The 23,867-nt window shown below is 37.4% G+C and overlaps 1 protein-coding gene across 23 annotated transcripts in view; it reads right to left on the reverse strand.

The window, feature by feature from the left end:
* The window catches only part of LOC109052896 (discs large homolog 1-like protein), a 112,785-nt gene that overhangs the window by 42,520 nt on the left and 46,398 nt on the right, over nucleotides 1–23,867 (reverse strand). For 7 of the 23 annotated variants that reach the window (XM_042768348.1, XM_042768341.1, XM_042768353.1 and 4 more), the window contains 4 exons: nucleotides 19,575–19,742; nucleotides 13,883–13,999; nucleotides 780–878; nucleotides 169–222 (listed from right to left, as the gene is read on the reverse strand). In XM_042768348.1, coding sequence (XP_042624282.1) covers nucleotides 169–222; nucleotides 780–878; nucleotides 13,883–13,999; nucleotides 19,575–19,742 — 438 coding nt within the window. Of the gene's footprint in view, nucleotides 1–168; nucleotides 223–779; nucleotides 879–4,405; nucleotides 5,051–12,228; nucleotides 12,839–13,882; nucleotides 14,000–19,574; nucleotides 19,743–23,867 lie in introns of those variants that run through there. The other 16 variants (XM_042768369.1, XM_042768448.1, XM_042768400.1 and 13 more) reach the window with 6 other exon arrangements.

The following is a 23,867-nucleotide window of genomic DNA, read 5'->3' on the forward strand; positions in this document are numbered from 1 at the left end:
CATGTTGACTTCAAACGGCCACAAATCAAATCTCACCCTATTGCACATTTTTCTGCTGGCATCACCTAAAGTAACTTGTTAATAACAGCTATAAAATGCCCTGAGGAAATTCTGAATTCCAAAAAGTAAAAATTAAAAAAAGTGTAAACAAGTAAAAAGGACACTTACATATGGAGCTGAATCCAAGCTCTCTGTATTTACCACGACCGGGGGAGGATTTGCCTGCAAGAGAAAACAGTCCAGTTAAAGGATTTCAGCACAATTCCCATTCCATTCCATTAATTTCCATTCCATTCATTGCGTTTAGCAGACGAGGTAACTAGGAAAAGCCATGTTAAGCATCATTCAATATATATCAAAGATATATTCACTTACTCTCCACATGACACTACAAATACTACCACTGGCACTCACACCAGATTAACAGCGCTGCTAGCATACGTACGTACAAGGCATTTTATACTGCAGAACATGCAATGCTGAAGCATGAATGCTATTATGAGCCAAAAGAAGCCTAAAATTAAATCCACTTTCTCTCGCTTGCTCAGTCTCTCTGTCTGTCTTTCTGTGGGGCTTTCCACTTCCTCCAGCTGGTTGACACGCAGATGCTATTAGTCAAGGGGAGCCGTAGTACTTTTCCCCGACTCTGTGGCTGATAATCCTTCAGGCCCATCAAAGAGCAGTGGAATGGCAGGGATCAAGAAAAAATGACCAAACAGATAGCAAAATAAAAAGGTAGGGAGGGGGTGCAGAGGGAAAATAGAGAAAGAAAAAAAGACCTGTGATGTTGATGAAGAGATGACAGCGGGCTCCACAGGGACAGTGGAGATTGGGATCACAGGGATTATGAGAGTGGAGGGTGGGACAGCATCTGTCTGCTGAACAATAGCATGGAAGGGGAGAGGTCAGGTCACATACATACATATATACATACAGAACAACATAACACTGCATTGGAATCACCACAAGGGGTGGGTGTACAGGTATGTGGGTGTCTGTAGGAGTGTGTGAGCGAGCAAATCCGGGGTGGGGAGGGGGCACAATGGGGAGCTGCAAGATGTTCCATTTTTATTTGTGATTACTGAAGAATTCAGACAAGGAGAGAATGGAAATGAGCATGTGAATGAGAATGAGACCATAATCCACATAGCTGAACATGGTACAGTTATGAAGACAAACTGTGGCTGCATATATCTGTAGCAAGACTGCGTAATGTGACTTCCACAGGATTGCATTAATGTTACTGTCAGGATTTTTCTTTGTGAAAGCTACATGGCTCTCTAGAAACAGCTTTCTTGCACAGCAGCACCACAAACGGTCCTGATATAATCAACTAAGCTGTAAAACATGTGAAGTCACTCTAGCGCTTTAGTTTTTATAGGGTTACATATTTTTCAACTTGTTACAAATTTGTAAAAAAAAAAAATACCACCAGAACGTTCACGCTTAAGAAATTTCATGAAGACATTGTAAATGTAACCCATATGAACTGAGCAGTTTAGTTTATGTCTAGATGAACAGATTTAATTAATATTTATAAACATAGATCAACACACATACATAAAGCACATAAAATATTGCAAGATGAAGCACAAATGTGCTTGCTTGACACACAAGAACCAATGAGGTTTCTCATGTGTAATGCAAGCATAGCTGAGCTGCCACTGACCCTCTATGATGTGTTGTAAATATGTGCGCTGATTGATGTTTATATTTGAATAAAAGCAAAAAAACAAATACAAAAAGTTATGTTTCAAAGATAAACAGAAGTATTTTGAATTTGGAACAACATGATGGTGTGTAATTGATATCTGAATTTTAATCTTTGTGTATACTATCCCTTTAAATGTTGAGGCACATGGTACTTTGCTTTGGAATCTTCTAGTCCTACACAGATGTAGATGAAGTTGCAGGTCTGGAACCTACTCTATGCAAATGCAAACAATTCTAGCAACATAAGCAGAACCTAGGGCTGGGTGATTTTTCAGATTTTATAGATTGAATAGAATAGAAATATTACCAAACATTAGAATTAGCAACTGACAATATGCTAATTAACAGTAAAGAGAAAAGAATGATCCATGAGATGCTGCAAGAGACGTGGGCGCAACAGTTTTACATATCCATGTTTACATAGAAAAAACAATGGAAAAGCAGTGCAATCGAATAAAAACCTGTAATTAACTACTGCTGTAGGTATGATATCTCAAGTTTCCATTATGGTGACAGGCTGAAAGCTGCTGTTCATTATTTTTACAGAACATTTATAGTTAATAATAGTCTACTGGTGTTACACCTTCAGTCATTTAGAATTTGAATTACCTTGACATTTGCAAATTTTTTACAAGCATTTTCCTTGTATTATTTCAGAATAAATAATATGTATGAGACAAGTTTGTACAAGATGTAGTTGTAGTTCATGCATCTTTTCTGCAAAGATATGTGTGATTTGTTTAACATTTACATCATGCTGACAACTTCATGTGTGGTGCACTTGGAATAGAATTTTCTTTAACTAAAGTTTTTTTTTGTTTTGTTTTTTTGCCCTATTGCCAAGCCCTAGCAGAACCCAAGTCATAACATAATGTTACATAGTAACAACAATGGGTGTCATAGCAGGAATTAGCATCAATTTCTTTTTCAGATTTTCAGGTCAGGTCACGTCTTGGGCGGAGGAAGTTTTAAAGAGTTAGTTAAAAGTTAGTTAAACTGTCAACATATATTTATAATGAGTGGAATATTGGCATGGGCATTTGAGGTTAACTCTAATGCCACCTTGAGTACTGAGGTTTGTTACCCTCACAGTACCAGAGGAACACGTCAAACAGGTTACAAGAGGCATTCGCTGGCTAAGTGTATAAGTTTGTGGAGGGTTACTGAGGCTTGTGCTACTTGTTTTCTGAGCTGTGTGATGACAAGACGAGGGATGATCTTTCTTTACATATTTATGTATGAAAAGACACACACTGTAACACTATGATGGCAGAAATCCATGTCACACTGTTGACATCTAGCCTGGAGAATGGCTTGGAGGAGTTTGGCTCTCTCTGACACAACACTCGCACACCAATGGTAATACTCAATGGTATGCAATATGCAGAGATTTCACAATTAACTCTGCATCCATCTAGAAAGAAGGTACTTGAAAGTATTTCACTCAGTCAAGCTTTGAAGTGTGGCCATACATGATTTATCAGTTTTAATTCTTAGTAAAATACACTGACATTTTACCATAGAAAACAGCTTGATATGGCTAAATGAATTCCTTTTGACAAATCTGAAAGCAGTGATAGCATTTTATGCAGAACAACATCTTGGCCTGTGATTGTTCAGGAGTAACTCCTCTAGTGCTTGGACAGGTACAGTGTGTTAAAAATTTATTTAGAGGCTTCATACCCATTCAAATCAATGGGACACATGCCCCCTTAGACTTCTGACCCAAATGGATTTTGAATGCAGCTTCAAATCAAACGCAAGAAAAATATATTTAAAATAAATACTGCTCTTTCGAACTCTCTATTTATCAAAGTAGGAGGAAAAAATGCATTACAATTTCCAAAAAAAAAAAAAAAAAAAAAAAAAAAAATTACGCAGCAGAACTGTTTTGAATAATAATAAATGTTGCTTCAGCGCTAAATCACAATATTAGAATAATTTCTGAAGGATAACGCAACACTGAAATCTGAAGCAAGGATGCTGAAAATTCAACTTTGCCATCACAGAATAAATGTCACTTTAAAATATATTAAAATAGAAACGTTATTTGAAATTGTAATAATATTTCACAATATTGCTGTTTTTATTGCAGCCTTGGAAAGCATAAGAGACTTCTTTCAAAAAATCTTATCAACCCTAAATTTTTGAACAGTAGTGTATAAAAACATGCATTTAGTACACTGGGTTTACTTGATTTTAAACAACACCGATGGCACTTTAAATGTTGTGGTGCCTAAACCCCAAGCATGTGGTCTGCACAGAAACTAAAATTAGAGCTTGTCAATAGCATTGACTGAAGTCCCACTTTAACGCTCCTCTATAGACCTTTAATTGTGGGATTAATTGCTCTAAATGAATCTAACACATTAGCAGATAAAAAGCTTGGCATCGACCTAACAATAACTGACATTCAAAAGGGAAAAAAGCTGAAAATATATTGCACAACAATCCAATAAACTAAGACAATATAAAGAATGCGGGACTGGAAAACCACAAAGAACGCAGTAACAAAACAGGCATTTTGAGACACTAAGGGGATGACAAACAAAACGTCTAGTGTTGTCAATGAAAGACTAAAGTCTAAAGGAGGAACCCAACTTAATAACATCAAGCAGCAGAAAAGCATACTTAGCCAATGACCAAAAAAATGTCTAAACGTGGAGCTGCTCCTTTCTCTACTCTAACTTACCTTATCAAATGACACAGAGGGCCAAAGAGAAAACCTGTCCTCCGGCCCGCTCACTTTGGCTGTGCTCTTTGTGGGGCTTTTCTTCACACTGTCACGCAAATTGAGAAACTTGGTCCTGGTTTTTCCTATATTTAAAGGCAGGGTGTAAGAATTGTAGCAGATGGGGTGAATGGAGCCATGTTGGGTCATCATCTGCTGGAGATGCGATTGCTTGAGGATGGAGGTGGACGGCGGGTTCTGCCTGAGGTTGACCCCCGCATGAGAGGCATTCCTCCTCTCACAGCTGTCCGCTCCGCGGCATCCGTACTCATGGCTGGAGTAGAAGGTCGTCATGGTCGGCACGTGAGCTAAATGTGAGAAGACGGCGTTGAATTTTAGGACAACCAGGTCGATGATGAGAAGGCTGCTGTATTTTGTTGCAGTGTCTTGGCAACAAACAAACGGAGGGAAATTCAGCTCAGGCTCTCACACATTTGCGTCGTGCGTGATGATCCTCTTGCATTCTCTGTATCTCTCTCACTCACCAATCCTTTCATCTCTTTGCATTCTCATACCAATTAGAGAGCACCAATGGGCAAAGGCATCAGGCACGGAATGGCTTTTTCCTGGCATGAATAATCAATGCTGAGCTCCGATTCACATACAAAGCCAGCCTGCCGAAACAGCGCCAACTCACAGAGCAACTGTAACCTAGCATGAAGGGGATCCATAGTAAACAGCTAATCACCTACAAAATTAAGAATATCTGACCTCCTTGTGTTCCTTGAGTCAGCATGGGGGATTTTTCTGTGATTGCTGTTGCTGTTGTGTGTGATCACAGTCAGGTTGAATTAATTATTGTATATAATTTATGACAACGTTTTATTAGATTTTGACATTTGAATTTCACTTTTGTTCAATTGGGGTCATTTAAAAAGAAAATAATTCATATAAAGCACCACACAAGCTAAAGCATATTGCATTTGACCACTTTTGTGACAGATGGCTTGCCATAGCGTATAGATGCAAAGGATCTTTCCTTTGGGAATATTATGAATAGATAAATGGCCTAGAATAGCTGTGTTGACATGACAACTCGGTGATTGGATTGGAGGCTGATTTTATAAGTGGATTTGAATTGATGAGTCTGAGTGCACCAAGCTGTTAACAACCACTGCTTCAGCATTTAGAGTAGTATGTATGTCAGCTGGGATGAACTATCTATCTATTCGTTCATAATTTGAAAAGTGCTGCTTTTAAACTTTTGAACGCTTCAAGAATATGTAATAATAATAATAATAATATTAAGATCATATTAATAATAATGTGTTCTGTGGCTCTCTGCAGACCAAGTTTTAACCAACTTCTGGTTATTTCAACTGCAGCTGAGAGGTTTTAATCCAAAATTGCAAGAATGTGTTCAGGATTTGGATCAAGTGTACAGCAAGCCATTTCACCCCAGGAAGCAATGCAGTTCCAGTGCCATCTACTGGCCGCACCAAAAAAATGTTCTTGGACAATTTTGCTTTGATGATTACAACTATTTACAGACAATACCAACTGCTGTACATTTTAAATAGAACATACAAAGTATATAAAGTATACAGTTTCCCACATGCTAGGATCATGACTGTGTTAGGACTCACTTTAGATGACATAGCACTAGGGTGAACATCACAAAGATATATCTGGGTCATGTAAAAATAAAAATCAATCAATCAGTTTAGTTTAAAGATCAAACCTATATTAGAAACATTATATATATATATATATATATATATATATATATATATATATATATATATACTGACTTTATAATACAGTAATGAAAGTCATTGTGTCTGAACAATGATTTTTACTTTTATATAGATACTTTTAAGAATATAATGTCACTTAATTTATTTCTATGAAGAATTACTTAAAAAATACATATAGTTTCAAAGTAGTTTTATTGAGAAAGTATTGATGTTAATGTTTAAAATGCCTAAATGCATAATAGTCCACATTTATTAAAAAAAAATAGACCTGGCTGGCCTATTTTGGCAAAGATAAAAAATAACAAAGCAACTGGCATTTGCTATATTTAGTGTTTATTGTTTTATGTGAGTGTGCTGTATGTGTGCAGATTATTTGGACATACTTGTAGTTGTAAATTGGTAAATTATTTGTTAATTTGTTATATCATCATATGAGGAATTACAAATTCTTTTGTTTGATTTATAACAATTTGTTGTAGTGACAATCCTAATAATTATTTGGTGATGTGCATCACTGTCACAGTTAATAATATACATATTAATAACAATATTTAAGATTCTGGTCATATTGTCCACCTCTAAGAAGTTTAACTGAAAAGTTATTTGACATGAATTAATTAGTTACTTAAAAGTCATGCCATAATTTTTACATATTCATGTATGTTCAGAGACTTATATGTGCTTCTTTTAGACTGTATAATGGGGATTCAACTGTTCATTTATCTCTCTGACCTTCAGCTGAACTGCTGCTATTATATCAAGTCATTTTCACAAGAGTTTTGGCAAGAAAGTCTGCTACCACATGTAGTGGCATTATTTGTGCATATTAGCATATGCACTGATCACACAGTATAAAGTAAAGCTCACTGATTAAAGACAATTATTAGGATAACTAATCATACAGCATATCAGCTGACAACTAACATTCTCCATTGCAACCATCAGTGCTGCAAAGTGGAGCCTCATTTGCTTCAAAGTCACCGTTATACTGCAGAGCTCGGACATCTATCAATGAATCCACGCAATGAAACTAAGAAGTTTTCATAACAATAATATTTTGATATTTAAGTATTTTTATGATTTCTTTAGAATAAAAAAAAAAATTCATGCAAAACAAAAACTGTTAGCTCAGCTGTAACAACCATGAAAACTGTAGACTGGCAGTAAACACTGAAATGCACATGCGTAGCATGTTTGTTTGACAGAGAGAACTTGTCATTGCCACATGAGAGTCTGTGTCCAATGGCACATCTGCATGAGAATGCAGAACTTACCTGACTTGTCCTTGATACGATGCAATCAGTGAAGGTATTGAGGCGGGTGAGGGTAGTGAGAACACGGCGCCAACGGGACGGCGTCTGTTTTGCAGTCTCCTCAGAGGAACTACGTATGGACCACTGTCTGAGCTTGGGTCCAGATGAGCCACCATGGGCTGAACTGGTACTGCTGCCTCGACTTCCCCTGGAGTATAGGGTGTTTCCACTGAAGATGTAGTTCATCACTGCAAATGCTCTATGGATGCACACCAGTCCCTTCTCAGAAGCGTGTCGATGAGAAAGACAGGAAAACAAATCTAGCCAAATTCTAAGAGCTTTTCCAGACAACTTCCTTAATTATGAGAGTGGCTTCCTGTGCCGGACATATCGGGGGATTTCATCAGGACAAAGCCTCAAGTGTGCTGTGTAGTCATGACCCTAGATACTCCATTCTGTCCAAGACTTACTCCGTGAAACAGCAACAACCATCCAACACTGCTTTGATTCAGACACATCAGAAAAAATGAAGTAAAAAGAAGAAAGTCAATTTTTTCTACACAAAGCTAGGTGCTGTTTTTAGCCTCAAGATGCTAAGGATACAAACTCAAAGATGGCAATCAGTCGCTGAACAAATTACAAGTTGGCACTACTTCGTTCCACTGAAACCATCTGTGCAATTCAGAGTGCTTCCAAGATAGTAAATTTGAAGGCCATCAGATGATTAACAGCTGCCTGTCCAAGTCCAATTGGGAATGTCACTCTGCCCAACCAACAATGCTTTGCAGCGTCAAAAACTGAGGCCAAGTGAAAATTGGACCCAAACATGTTTCATTCTGAAATGTGGTCCAATGTCCAGTCTTCTAAAAAGGCTTTCCCATATTATCAAAAGTGTAGAAGTATTTGTCAATAACTAGACCAAAAAAAAATACATATTTTTTTAAAGGTATTCTCCATGTCCGGATCAGTTGGATAACCTTTTGGCGTGGATCCAGTGCCGACCTCAGAAGATGCCTCTTGCATACGACAGTTTCGTAGATGTGCCACAGGTGCCAGATGAGTTGCCTGATTTTGTCACCAGGCTCTGCCTCCACTCCCTTGGGAGCTTAAAGTCATGGCAACTGCTCACACATCTAAGAGAGCCAGCAGGATTTCCCATGCAGGTTCCGGTCCCCTGTTTTGCACCAGAAGCCACAGTAAACACACTCTTCATCTGTTGACATATTCATTAGTTCACTAGAGCCTATACAGCAGGATAATGGATGATACGAAAACATTATCATTCGCATGTCAACACCATGCTGGCTCAAGCACTGTGATAGTCTTGCATGCACTCATTTAATCAGATAAACCCTTTGCACATAAACACCACTGAATTATACTGAAGAATTGTCTAGTCTGGATTTAGCTTTAACTATTGATCTAGAGGGTAAGATGGCATCCCAAACAACAATGCTAAAGCTCCTCCCTCTGAAAAGATTGGCAATAGATATGGCAGGACATCAATAAAACATTCCAAATTACCTCTAAATACACTGTGTGCATGTCTAATGAGATAAGAGCAAAACCCATTTAGAGCCGCCTCTTAGAACAAAGCCTGTCACCATGCTAATTGACATTTAGACCAGTATACTGCAGCACTGAGCAGCAACTGAAAATCTACATCGGTAGTAGTAATGGATGGATCTAACCAGTTTAACATGTTATGAGTAAAATAATGAGATGGCAAAAAGCATGGGTTGGTGCAACTGTAACAGCTACTGCAGGAAGGTACAAACTGACTCTTTTTACAGTGAGAATGGGCAACTGACATTGGATATCAGTTTTCAAATCTTCCATAGGTCAAATAATGGAACACAAATTAGGCTGGCTATTGACAGGGTCAGACTGCTGGTCAGCTTCTCAATAGATGTTGACAGCAGAGTCAGGATCCATAGATGTTGGCTATTCCTGTCACCACATTTTCTCTTGATTCGGTGTCTAATAAAAGCCTGTTCTGTTCAGGAAACATGAAAGAACTGCTGCTAATGACAACCTTGCCCACAACTGTGACCCATGAAATTTCTTTTGTCAAAGAGAAACTCAATCCATAAACTATTAATTCACAAAAATAATTAACTGGTTCCCAACTCAAAAAAATGCATGGTCTAATGTAGGTGCTGATGAGCTGAAATATTTACAGTAATAAAAATCATGACAGATATAATTTTATCTGCTTATAAAAGCTTTAATTCAATTTTAATGCTTTTTTTCATTTGAGATCAATATCATCATGAGATCACCTGAGTGTTCATTTTCCTTTATGTATATATTCAGATCTTCAGCAGCCTCTCTATAGCTTCTCTATCAAAGCTCCTGAATTGAGGACAGCATTTTGAAGGACAACATTTTTCAGGTATTAACCGGATGCATGATTCCACCAGACAGAATCTGCAGACTTTTGTTGCATTTTTAAAAAAACACGCACACACACACACACACACACACACACACACACACACACACACACACACAATCAACTATAATAAGATAAATCTTTCTACATATTTTTCTTGTGCATTGCATGCAAAAACAAATATGGAACATGATCATTGTTTTCTGATTTATCAATAAATAACTGTTATGAGCAGTTTCTTTTTTAGTGAATCAAAACATGCTATGTGACCAGTGTAGTTTGATTTACAAAATGAATGGCTGATTTCTAATATATTAATAACAATTTTTTTAAATTATATTTTTGGCTCTTTTTTCCCTTTATTTGAGAGGATCATTGAAAAGAAACAGTAGCGATGGTGGAGAAGAGAGGGAGTACAATCAGGAAAGGACCACAAGCCGGGACACTGACATGTGCGACTCGAAGTGCTGTTAACAATTCAATGGCTCCCAAAAAAAAAAAAAAAAAACACTTTTAAAAATTATTTATAAGTAAATAAAGTTACTGGTTATTGGAAACGCTACACGTATGCTACATTTCCCTAAATAGTTAGCATAATTAACATAAAGAGAACTGCAATATTCCCAATGAATCTCAATTGAATAAAATCACATCAAACAGAGGGTTTATAAATCAGAATTAGTATTACTAGGACCAGCCCTTAACACCATAATTATGTGGATATTTGAGGAGTTTTCAGAGGAATTCAGTGTGCAGATTCCACAGAGGCCTAATGCTAACAGAACATCTGTGGACAGCCAAACACTTGGATTGTTTATTATTCTTTTCATAAATAAAACATTATTTAACCCTAAACCTGGCAACATATCCTATGGGATACAAACATTTTAGAGGCTGTAGGGAGAGGCAGGGAAAGTGTAGGTCTCATTTCTTGGTTTCATGTTGAAAGGGTGTCTGTTGTGAATATTTAGATATATTGACTGTTCATACATTCTTTGTTTAGCTCACAGGCAGCATTTAAACTGCATGGACGCCTGTAGTGGGAAATCTACTCACCCTCCTCTAAAAGTTGATCTAGTTCACATATTTACACATGTTGGAGGGGACTTGCCTGTTTAAAAAGCTTATTTTTAAAAAGTTTAAAAATTAGCTTATTCGGTTTACATTGAAGTTTTATGAATTAAATGCTTACATTTTTTGTAATTTGTCTCTAAATGTTTGTATCTCAGGGAATATGTCACCCTTTAAGTATAAATCAAGTTATAAAAACATACATATACATACACACAAACACACACACACACACACACATATATATATACATACACATACAATATATACATATATATACAAAAAAATTATCAAGTTGTATTATTTGTGTCCCAATAAGATGGAAAATAGCAATAAATTAATTTTCTGATGTCTCTTTATGGTCTTGCCATTTTTAGGGTTAATCTACCCTTTCTGGAATCCCATTAAGGTTACATTTACTCAAGTCTTCAACCTGAACAATGACTTGTTATCTGCAGGTTTTTTTTATCCAGATAATGCAGCAGTTACATTATTTAAATGATTAAAATGTAAAGAGACCAACTGCAAAGTATTTTGTCTCTTGATAGGGACTGGAATGTATGTACACAAAAACAAGCAAACATGCCTTCCAACAACCCAGCAATACGTCCCAAGCTATCATGGGTATTTAAACATGTAACATGCCTTTGATAACAAATTACATGCATCATTTGGTGACTAGGGACCATAACAGTAACTTCTGAACAGTTAAATGAGCTTAAGCATTCCAATGTGTTCAAAAACCATGATCGGATCAGTAGCAAAGCATTGCTGCCATTCACATCTGTACCGTGTGTGTGTGTGTGTGTGTGTGTGTGCGTGTGTGTGTAATACACTGTAAGCACTGCTGCATGACAGAGGCACGCAGGTTGCCAGGCAGCAGAGGGAAGAGATATGTGCTTTCACATTTTCTCAACAAAACATAATGAAGTTCCAGACATCACACACTCACGCAGGTGACTGCCACAATGTAAAAAATAACAATGCTCATGAATGAATATTTCACACAACAAAACAAATTACTTTAATATGGCCTTACTAGACAGTCTGTCAATCATTGCCTTCAGACTCTGTGATGTATTAACAATTTAACAGCTTTGTTAATGCACCAAGGTTCTCAATCTTAGGCATGATTATATAGTCTATACTGTCTTTTGAGTGGAAGGACATTTTACTTGTTATGAATCTGATTAATGCCACTGCAAATGATGCACAAAAAAATTGTTTTATATAAAGCAAATCAAGTAACTTATGTCAACATCAAAAACTAAGTTGAAGCATTCATCATTTGCTTTACCGAGAGCAAGTTCTGTAGTCACTACAGTGATTGACACGCAGCATTTTCTTGTTGCAGAGTTCCAGACCTACCAACAAGTGCAGATGTCGCTTCTTGGTTCTCCTTAGGGTACCCATGATCCGGCGACCCATCTTTTTAGCATACCACACTGAGTTGAGCATTGTGGGCTAAGGCTGGAGTGTGCGTGTGTGGGGTTCACGCTCCGGTGAAATAGAACTTGTTTCCTGACTCTGACCTGCCCCCCTTCACCTCTTCTTACGCCGGCATCTCAAAACCAACTTCTGCACATAATGTGTGCTGGCGACAAAAACATACGGTGCAGGTACCTTTAAATAGCAGAACGTAGGGCAAGAGGAAAAAAAAACAGACTGCCTGACGCACAGAAACTGCAGCAGAAATAAAGCGCTTCACAATCGCTGCAGCCCCCTGTAACGTTACTCGTTTCGCCTTCTGTCTCTCTCACACTGCTGTGGCTGATGCAGTTCCTGGCACACTGATGTAATCGCGGCTGTGCAGTGGTGGGATACAAGATCAGTGCAGACGGCTGCAGGTGCCTGTGTTTGTCTCTTTCAGCTCAAAATGAGTCAGCAGGAAGCTGAGAGAGTGAGACTGGGTGCTTGACTTGGCTAGCACTGACTGCTCTCCTCTCTGATTGCCTGAAAGAAATTAGTCCACAGGCTTGCGATGCAGACGTTACTCCAATGCTGTGCCTCTCTGGCAAACGGCTGCAGTGTCCATTTGCTACACTGTAATAAAAGAGAAAACAACGTTTTTTCCTCACGTTGTCTTGGAGATGAGGCAGGGTGACATCCTTCCCTGTGCCTGTGGTAATTCCTGGGATGTAGGGGATGGCGCTATGGCACCTTGACCTCTTCGCATTCGTCGTGCTCTCCTGATGCTTTCTTGAATGTGTGATCAAGCCATTCAACTTTGCCACATGGGGAGATATATCAGGACTGACGTCAATGACAGGAAATGGAAGGGAGCTTAAGGCTCATGATTTGTATGAGAAAAGTGACTGAAGGACATAGGCTCACCTCAAAACGAAATCAACACTGCCTCATTCTTAGATGTGTGTGGCAAAAAAAAAAAAAATGCAAATTGTTTTCAGGCCTGAATAAGCACTTCCACCTTATAAATCCCAAGACCAGAAAAGTCAGTCAGAAAAAGGAGTCAACGGGGAATATGCTATTCATCTTATATAATGACCATTTCACGCAGTAATCAGGTTTAATTGAAATCTTCAGCACAAAATCCTAAAGCTGGAAAAAACATTGGCCATGCGCTGTGGAAGCAAAGGTGCTTCCATGCATGACGGCATGCACCAACAGATAATGAATGCAACAGCAAAGCTATCGCTGCAACATATGTAGACAAACAACTGTTGCATTTAAAAACACAAGTCTATCATTGAACTAGAACCCACATGTGTAGTTTCTAGCAGGCTCATGCACCTATCAAAATTAAATACTGCATACATACAAATAGGGAAGACAATGAGTGGTACAATGCAAGAGCTGTACTGTACCCTCTAGTGTCAGCATTAAGCCTGTCTGACAAAATGTATGAAAAGCTGCATCGACCAGTCACGTTGATCACATGGAGATGACCGACACCAGTCTGCACATGACTGACAGCCATATGACAAACACAGAATTGGCAAGCTGCAGGTATTACATCAGAAGCACATAAAGATGTTTGCCAAGTCAGACGAGTGACTGTTACCTGGACGGTCACAGGACTTTGAGGGTACGGGTTGGAGAGGGGAGTAGTAGGAGGCGGGGGACTCTCCTCGTTCACTACAGTGGATGGCCCATCGAAGATGCATTCCAGCGACTCAACCTACAGAGGGGTATTGAACTCACTGTATTACAATACAAGCTTGAATTGAAAGTGCCTACAATTCTCATCATGAGAAGATGATAAAGAAAGACAGACAACGGAACAAAATGAGGAGTAAGGATCTAGAGCTAGGGAATGTTCACCTTGACAGAATTTTGGGGCATCATTTGCATGTTTGAATGACCCATGATACCCAAAAATGCAGTCCCTAAGCTAGGCAAGCTCACTAGGTTTTGAGACAAAGCCAGAGAGTCACCAAAACAGAGAGTGGTATGATAAGAATGCTTAATTTGATGAAACACAGACCATATATTAGAGGTTTACCGATTGCGTTCATGGTGTTTCCTGCTTCTGTCGTCTCACTATATGTGGATACAAACACATGAACTTTATCTTTAGATGTGCTCTGAGAGTCACCAATTCACCATTTCATTTGAGAAAACTATCGTCATATCATATACACACACAATCACACACTAGGGTTGGGCCGATAGACGATGCCATCATCCATCACCGATGGCTGACAGACATCACAATGTTAAAGCTGACATCGTGATTCCTTCCCCCTTCCTTGTGTTGTTTGTTATTTTGATTGAATGACCATCAAGTGTTCCAAAATAAAAGCAAATAAAGTGTGAGAGTTTCCATAAAAGATACATTTGTAATTTCAGTAGGGCTGTCGCGAGTTGCTAAATACTCGCAAGTAATCGCACATGCTCAGTTGATCTCTCTCTCATTCGCTGTCTGTTTAGGATTGTTAAGTGAAAATCTACTTAGCCTCTGTATAAATCAGAATGGTACACATTATGTTATTATTACTAACTTATTTAATATTCAGTACACATGCACTAAGTGCAAAACGAAAAGGCCATAACCCTATGAAAAACAAAAACACACGTCAATAGCACGGTATTGAGATATTGCGGTTATCGCACCCTAAATTTCAGTACTATGGCCTTTGTGTAGATTTTTAAACATGGCGATTTTTAAGCATGACTGTTTGAATTTACAGTATATGAAATGATAACACTTTACAATTTGTATGATTCCATTTGCAACATTAACTAAGGTTAATATAAGCTGTAGAAGTATTGTTCCTTGTTAGTGTGCTAATTTCAATACTAATACATTTTTAAATTTTAAAGTTGCATCTATTAACATTAGTTAATGAACTATGAACTAACATTAATGATAAATTTATAATTATTATTTCATATTAATATTTTTATTCTATTAAAAAAAAATGCTCAGCATTATTTAGTTTTCATTCAGTATCCATTTTAAAAACTATAGCTTGATTAATCTGTTATTGGCTAGTGTGATCCAACCTAGCTATCAGTAAAATCAACTATCAGTCGATCTCTAACAGATACATATATACACACAGAATATATATTAAAGAAAAACACCATGATGGAAACATTAATCCCAAATGGCAACTATGAGGACCATGGAGACAAATGTATACTATAAAACTCAAAGCCAAATGCCAATATCACTACCATGCCAATATCACTACCACCTCCTAAAAACCATTTAAAAAAATCTTCAAAATATCTTATTCTGTGTTTAGCAGGAGAAAGAAATTCATACAAGTTTGGAACAACTTGTGGATAACTAAATGATGACATTTTCATTTTGGGGGTGAACTCTCTTTAATGCATGAACGGTTACACTTTGCAATAAGGTTCCATTAGTTAATGAAAGTTCAAATATTTACTAACATGAAATTAAAATTAACTACGATTAATAAATGCTGAAGAAGCATTGTTCATGCTTAGTTCATGTTAACTAAAGTAAACTAATGTTAACTAATAACCCTTATTGTAAAGTGTTACCGCATGAACACATAGCAAAGGTACTTATATGGATACATCATGACCACTAGAAGCAGCATGTACAATTGCAATGACTATTAAATAACACAAGGTGGCAAAAGAATCCACCACGGATTAACTGACCTCTAAACGTTTTCCTCACAAAGAAAAATTACAAAATTATCAAAAAAAAAATATCTAAGAGTTTCCAAAATATATAAAAAATAAAAATGAGTGCATACATATATATATATATATATATATATATAAAAAAAATGAGTGCCAATATTTAGAAATGTACTCTTTGTATTTCATTTGGTTTTGAAAAACATTTATACCATTTTTACTGCACCTTAGTATAGTTTAAGAATATATATTTTTTTACCACTATCATGAATTATTAATTTACAAATGGGGAAATGCATCACATGACATTTTACAACCTGAACTAGAATAAAATTATTATATTTTAAGAACCTTACAGACCTTAACACAGTCATGAGGGTCTGCAAGGATCTATGATATATACTATTGTTTTATGTTTTTCCCCCTGCATATTTCTCCATTTGGGTTGCATCACATGGCTTTGATTTTGTGGATGAAAGTTTTTCAAATATTAATAAGCAGTAAAGCAGTTTTGTTAATTTTTTCCCCTAATAATAAGGACTATGACAAACTATTGAAGTAGCTTTTAAGAATTCATTTTTGTTAAATTATTAAATCAGGACATAAAAATCAATATCAATTAAAAAAAAAAAATCAACATTAAATATAATATTAAATAAATACATATTTAATACAAAAATGAAAAACAAATAAATGAACAGACATCACAAAAAAGCAGGAAAGAGCATTGAGTTATGGGCCCTACAATAGAGGGTGATTGATTTGATCAGATGCCATCCACTAGTCTTTAACTTACATCAGCATACTCACAACTGTACCTTAAATCAATTTGGAAAACAAAACTCAGCTAACAGGGATGGAAGGCATAGTCATCAGTATGAGAAAATACAGTAATTGACATCAAGGATGTAACAAAATGTTACAAATTGAGAGGACCAAATGTAAACAACTAAGAATTGGTAATTGAAACATCCATTTAAATCTTAATATTGAATTGTAGGGCTGCAACAAACTATTATTTTGATAATCGATTAATCTAATGATTATTAGAACGATTAATCAACTAATTGTCATTTAGCCTATTTCAGATTATTCAGTAGGCTTTGAATGATCATTCAGCTTTTGCAATTTATTAAAATAGTCTAGTCTATTCATAAACATATAGAGTTGCTTTATAGCAGAACATCAAGTTGTAATTCTGAACTGAAGTGACATTGACACTGTTTTTCATGTTTAAAGAAGTCTATTGCATAAAGTGTTACAAACATGACATGACTTTACTGATGATTGCAGAGCTGGTGCAAACATCCACATCACTATGATCAGATGCTTTTTTTTAAACGGCTGTTTTCCCACATTGCAATTTCTGTTGTGTGTTTATTTTGTTATTGAGAGGAAAGTGTGAAGCATATATTTAAACATTCATGTAAATGCCGCTCTCAGCAGCATCAGGATGGTCACTAACAGTAAACAGCTGCTTGGTTTTATTAAACTTCTTTTCACCCCTAAGAACAAAAAAAAACTTTGCCGTGAGTATATCAGGGCCTTTACACATGTAAGCATTTTTTGTTTGTAATTTTGTAAAAAAAGAAAAAAAAGAAAAATTCCACACTCTACTGGTTCATCTTTGTTTACACTTCTCATAAGCATGTCTTCAGTTGGATTGCAGCCAGGAGGGCTGAATTACAGTCTTGTGCTAAAGGACCACACTGGTCAAACTGCATTACTGCAGGCCCTTATATTGGGTCATATGAGATCTAACAACTATTCAACAACGAAATGATTTGTCAACAATTTTTTAATGTTGACTAATCGTTTCAGCCCTAATGAGTAGACTCATCCAGCACAATGTACACAGTTGTTACAATATTAATAGGCAATACCGAAGGTAGGAGCGCCGTTTAAAGCAGTTGTTCTTAACCAATGGGCCAGGGCCAACTATGGGTCCTAAGCCAACTTCCAAGGAGGCCACAGGATAACTTTAAAAGTATGCAAATGAATAAATTATTATTAATATATTTAAATCATCTAAACAATATTCTCTCTTTATATTTCTTTTTCTTTTCTCATATTATCTTTTTTTTACCGCAATTTTTATTGGAGAACATAAAGTTCTGGAAAACAGAACAGACCTTCTTGAATCAGAAAGTCAATCATGGTTAATTTAATAAATTAATTCTATTAACTAATTATATGAATAAAAGGTTTGAAAACAAGCAGCTTTGTCATGATTACAGCAGAAATACCAAAAATATCTTAGCATATACGGCGGGGCCTCATATGGGGGGATGGTTGGGGTGCTGTTTAGAGGATCTCTGAAGAGGTGACTTCCAGATAAGCCTGGGCTATAAGTGTATTGTAAGGGTGTGTTTGAGATGGATTGCAGGTTGTGAAGCAGGCTGAGGGAATGAAAAGGTTTAATCGTGAGCAGTGAAGGTTATGAAAAATGGCAGGTGTTATTTCTCATCTGTGGTTTGTTGTGTGCATGCTTCTGGCTTAGGCTCTGATAGGGACTGAGGAGGAGCTGTGGGGTCATAAATCTAAAGGCAGAAGAGAGCACTGGAGCACAACAGGAGCAGGACAAGAGCTTGTAAATGGTCACACATACATACTACTTTCTACCTTATATTTACAGCATATTTACCTTTTTTGGTCACCCTGCTGCCTTCCGATTGGCACACAGAGATAGTGTTTCACCTTGCATGTTTCTCATCTAAAATCATTAAATACATGTCCCGTGTTTTATGTATTAACTCTAATAAACGTTAAGTCTTTGAAAGAAGTGAGGGGGGCAATACATGTCTTTGTATCAACTATGCCAGTCTTTCATTAAAAAGTCATGACATTTGCCAAGTATGGTAACCCATACTCAGAATTGGTGCTCTGCATTTAACCCATCCAAGTGCACACACACAGCAGTGAGAAGTGAACACACCGTGAACACACACCCGGAGCAGTGGACAGCTATATATCCAGCGCCCGGGGAGCAAGTTGGGGTTCAGTGCCTTGCTCAAGGGCACTTCAGCCATGGGTATTGAGGGTGGAAGAGAGCACTGTTCATTCACTCCCTCCCACCTACAACTCCTGCCAGCACCGAGACTCGAACCTGCGACCTTCTGGTTACAAGTCCAATTTTCTAACCAACAGGCCACAGCTGCCCCCATGTTCAAGTTATCCATGTCCATTCAGCAATACAACAGATTATAAATCAGCCTGTGGGCCCTGCAAACCCCTCTGCGTTATAAAGCACCCTGCACACTAATAATGAGATTTCCACTGAACCAGTACACTGGTGGATTATGAGCCTTTCAATCTATTGGCACAGCATTTTCCATCCTAACCTAATAGTATGCTTTAGACAAAATTATTCATTTTGATCGCTTGTGGTAAAGAAAAATAAACAAGTTGATACAAAGCAATTCTTGGCTTTCCGGCTGTTTTCTTGAAAAAATCCAAAGTGGGGAATCCATTCTAAAACCTAAAGGGTATGTTTGTGTGTTGTGTATAAGTGAGGCGCACACAGTTATAAAAAACTGCATGGTAGAATTTGGACAATGAGGTGATCGACAACACGGCAAATGATAAAATAGCTGATCTGATCAGGAAGTCTATATTCCAAGACCAGGACCTACCTTCATTGGGGAGATATGTGCATGTGCCACATAGCCGTGGATGTTCTCAATCTGGGAGAGGTTCTTTTCAGCCACTTGGACCAGCTCTGGCCCAGGAGCCTCATCAGTGAACTGTGGTGAGCTTTGCTCCTGTGGAGATCCTGTATCTTCATCATGGTGTCTGTGCTTCTGTAGAGAAACAACAGAGACCAGTCAGATAAGATGAGATGAATACCATGTCATAAGGAGATTTGAGACCTTTTGAGGTCTTTGTTTTCCTTTGACAACTGCTTGGTTTGTACTGCATTCACAAAAACCCTTTATTCCAAAACCCAGTGAGCTTCTTACGAAGGCCGAATTTTAAACCACACGTCAGATGTGAAAGTTGTTTCAAAAGGTAGGCTATTTAATTATGCTGCCTCCAAAGACCATTTTGGCCTTTTCAGAAAAGGCAATCCCAAAATGAATTATGAGAAAAAATTATTCCAAAACACTGAAAAAGAGAAATGTTATCAGCTTATTTCATTCAATACCCAGAAGTTGTGCTCCATGTTATTTAATGCTTAGAGTGTTATGTTAGCTTAGCAACATGCTAATGTCAAAAGTCTCTTTTGAGGAGATTTGTGTTAGAAGTTACCGCTAACACAGAGTCACAACTTTTGGCGTTGTCCATTCGTGATTGCACCACACTAGTTGCACCGCCCTGAGGCTCTGGGGGGAGGTCACTCGGTTAAAATCGCAAGGCATCTTACAAGGTTTTGGAACAGAGATCAGATGTCTGTGACATGTAAACCCAATCATAAACATGAAATCTGAAAGTCATTAAAAAAAGACTGGAGGTTTATGTTTAGTACATTATTGTAACCACATATTCAGTGTAAAAGGATGGAAAAGGAATATGGTTTTGGGGATGGCAAATACTGAAATTTCTGGAAATCTCTGAATGAAAGTAGAAATTCAGGGAAGCGTTTGGTTAAAGGACTGTAAAGTAATGGCACATTTTTACTAAGCGGTACGGTTCAGTACAGTACAGTATGGTACGCAATTATTTCCGTTTCCATTGTCAGAAGTTGTAAATGATACCAAAATAGCAAAACCATACCACTTTTTTTAGGACCCTTCCGTTAGGGTATCTAGCACAGTAGTCTGACTCGCTGCAGAATACTGATTGGTTGACAGAGAATCGTCACTTGCTCATGCTACAAGGGGAATGAAGCTTCTCCTTCACTAGTTCCGCTATGCTGCTCATGCATGTTGGGCTTGTTTACATCAGAGTGCACAAACACAAAAAATATAACTATATTTAATCATTTTATATTTTCCCACATATACACAGACAATGTCATGCTTTCTTCTACTGTTGGCGGTGGAAACGCAAGTAGGATCAGGGTGCACCGCCCCAAATCATACCGTACTGTATTGAACTGTATCGCTCAGTGGAAACGAGCCAGCAAGTGTCAGCAAGCTCATGTTCAGCTGACAAATACTTATGGCCTTATCTGTGAACCTGGATATGACCTGAAATCAAACATACTAAAAACACATATGAGATTTGAGAGCTGCAGTGAAGGAGAGTCAGTTAAGGGTAATACGGGCTTGTATTCAGAAGACTTAGAATACCCAGGACAACTTAGACCCAGAGTTGAGCCTAAAATAAAGTTGCATAGACTTCTTTCATGGTGCATTTTTGTCCTTTTTAGAGCCTGAAAGATCCTGATGCTGTATGATTTCTTTGCATTGGAAAAAGCAGCATAAGCATTCTTCAAAGGTGTTCCAAAAGGTCACTTAATATTACACATTATCACTGCGTTTGGATAGAAAGGTTTGGGGGAAAAACAAAATCATACAGTTCTGAAGCAAAATCAGGAAGTAAATAATTTATACTCCCTCATTTTTAATTTTTAGGTGAATATTACACAATATACTTGAAGTATAATATATGTTGTAACTAACTACATTCATACACATTTTAATAATATAAACACAGAAAACTATCAAACCATTCCCTTGCACTAAGCAGTGCTTTCACATGACAATGAATGGGTTTCCCTTCCTCTAAAATAAACACTGGTACATGCTTAAACAAAAAGGTAGCTAATGAGCGGTTTCCACACAGGCGGAGGTGGCCACAGTTGCTATGGCAACAGGTTTATCAGATACTGACTACTTCTCACTATAGGTGAGCCAGTGATTCAAGCAACTGACATAAAAAAAATCATTTAAAGCTGACATAAGGCTCACTGAACTGGTTTACCCACTTAGATTTATGTATTTGCATGGCTTATAATCATTAGCCAGATTACAAAAAAAGATCAATTAGGAATTGATACTGAAAAGTGTTTGGTTTTCTTCCCATTGAGCAAGCAACAATAAATTTTATATATCATCCACAATGTTTTGGAAAATTTAATAATGGGCTCTGAGGTCAACCTACTGTAGATAACTAAGATAATCTTAACTCTCACTCTACATAATCATTGCATTTGCTTATTTACATTTACATTGATATGACATGTAATGATATGCAAGTGCTATAACAAGTCTCAGTTAGCTTAAAAAAGTTTATTTTTTTTATTATATAATAAATAAAAAGAAAAAGAATAGAACAAGCTTTTTTTCCCATCTGTCCATCAGACAGTTATCATCATATTCTTAAACATAATTTCCTCTGCTATGACTCATCTGTGCAGAATGTGCACATACATTACTGCCTCCCTCATGGTCAAAGGCTCAATTCCAAATAAAGACATTATTGAAGTTGGCATCGCTATACAATATTTAGTAAAATTGATCGTGACATGACATGCGGCCAAGTATGGTGACCCATACTCCGAATTAGTGCTCTGCATTTATCCCATCCATATTGCACACACAAAGCAGTGAACACACACACACACACCGTGAACACACACCCGGAGCAGTGGGCAGCCATTTTTTGCTGCTGCGCCCGGGGAGCAGTTGGGGGTTCGGTGCCTTGCTCAAGGGCACCTCAGTCGTGGTACTGAAGGTGGGAGAGTGCGATATTCATTCACTCACCCCACCTACAATCCCTGCAGGTACAAGACTTGAACCCACAACCTTTGGGGGTTCGAGTCCGACTCTTTTACCATTAGGCCACGACTTCCCTTATGTCTAGAAATGAAATACGTGTTGCCCATTTATTAGAGATTTTAACTGAGATTAACATATGCCTGAGAGAGTATCCAGAAATACACATGAATAACAACAGGTTTCTAAACCAGTTTCTAAACAGTTTTTTTTCTTTTTTCTTTTTTCATTTTAATTTTAATGCCCACAAGTCTCCTGGGTCCAAGACTATAAAAAAAATGTTAAAGCTGTGTCTGAAATCAATCACTTGTTCTTACTTTTACTATTTTCTACAGTATATGGTGAATGGCACATAGTGTAAATATGCTTTCTATTGGACGAGTCGGCACAGTCTACAAAACGTAGAGTGGCCATTCTTTGACCTGGCTTTATTCATCTTGTATATAAAAAATGAACACATCTGCTTAGGATTCAGTATACTCTGACAATTTAAAAATTTGATTATTGAATTTTGGAACTTTATTTATTTCACATATTTATAGAGCATTATTCCACATCTTCGTGTTATCATGTTTTGCTCAAATATACATTATTTTTTATGCATGAAAATATATAGCTGCCTATGACGACGAAAAATATTCGTTAACAAACATTTTTTTCTGTGACGAAGACGATACGTCGATGTCTGATATATCTGACATATCTGATGATAAAACTATGATGAAATGTATGCTGCATCTTTGTTGACAAGACGAAACGAGACTATAATGTTATTTGAGGACTACCAGACATTCAAAATACATCCTAGGCTACTCTTGTCCTTAAAAATGTGAGTCCCTGTTATTGGACGGCAAATGGATAAGGGGCATTCAAATATCTACAGTAGTCTCAGTATGGAAGCCGCAGTGAATGGATAGACTACCCAAAACAGTTTACTGTTTTACTGTTCAGGGCTCGCAAAATCGCTAGCCCGATGTCCCGGGGCTATTGTGTTTTCCAGTCGGGCTACCAAAATGTATCACTGCCCTGCCTGACGGGCTATCTTGAATAGTGATGTGAAATTCCTAACTTGATTCGTGTCGTTAACTCGCTTGTAGGGGTGAAACAGATCGTAGTCGATCATTTGCACTTGTTTCTAAGTCTTCCCGATTTAAACATTCAAATGTTTTAAACCATTCGCGCACATTCGGAGCTTGCACGCACTCATTCAAAGTAGAGGTCGACCGATATATCGGTCGGCCGATATTTGTCATTTTTTAATATATC

Source organism: Cyprinus carpio, chromosome A2, assembly GCF_018340385.1.
Source record: "Cyprinus carpio isolate SPL01 chromosome A2, ASM1834038v1, whole genome shotgun sequence".
Taxonomy (NCBI): Eukaryota; Metazoa; Chordata; class Actinopteri; order Cypriniformes; family Cyprinidae; genus Cyprinus; species Cyprinus carpio.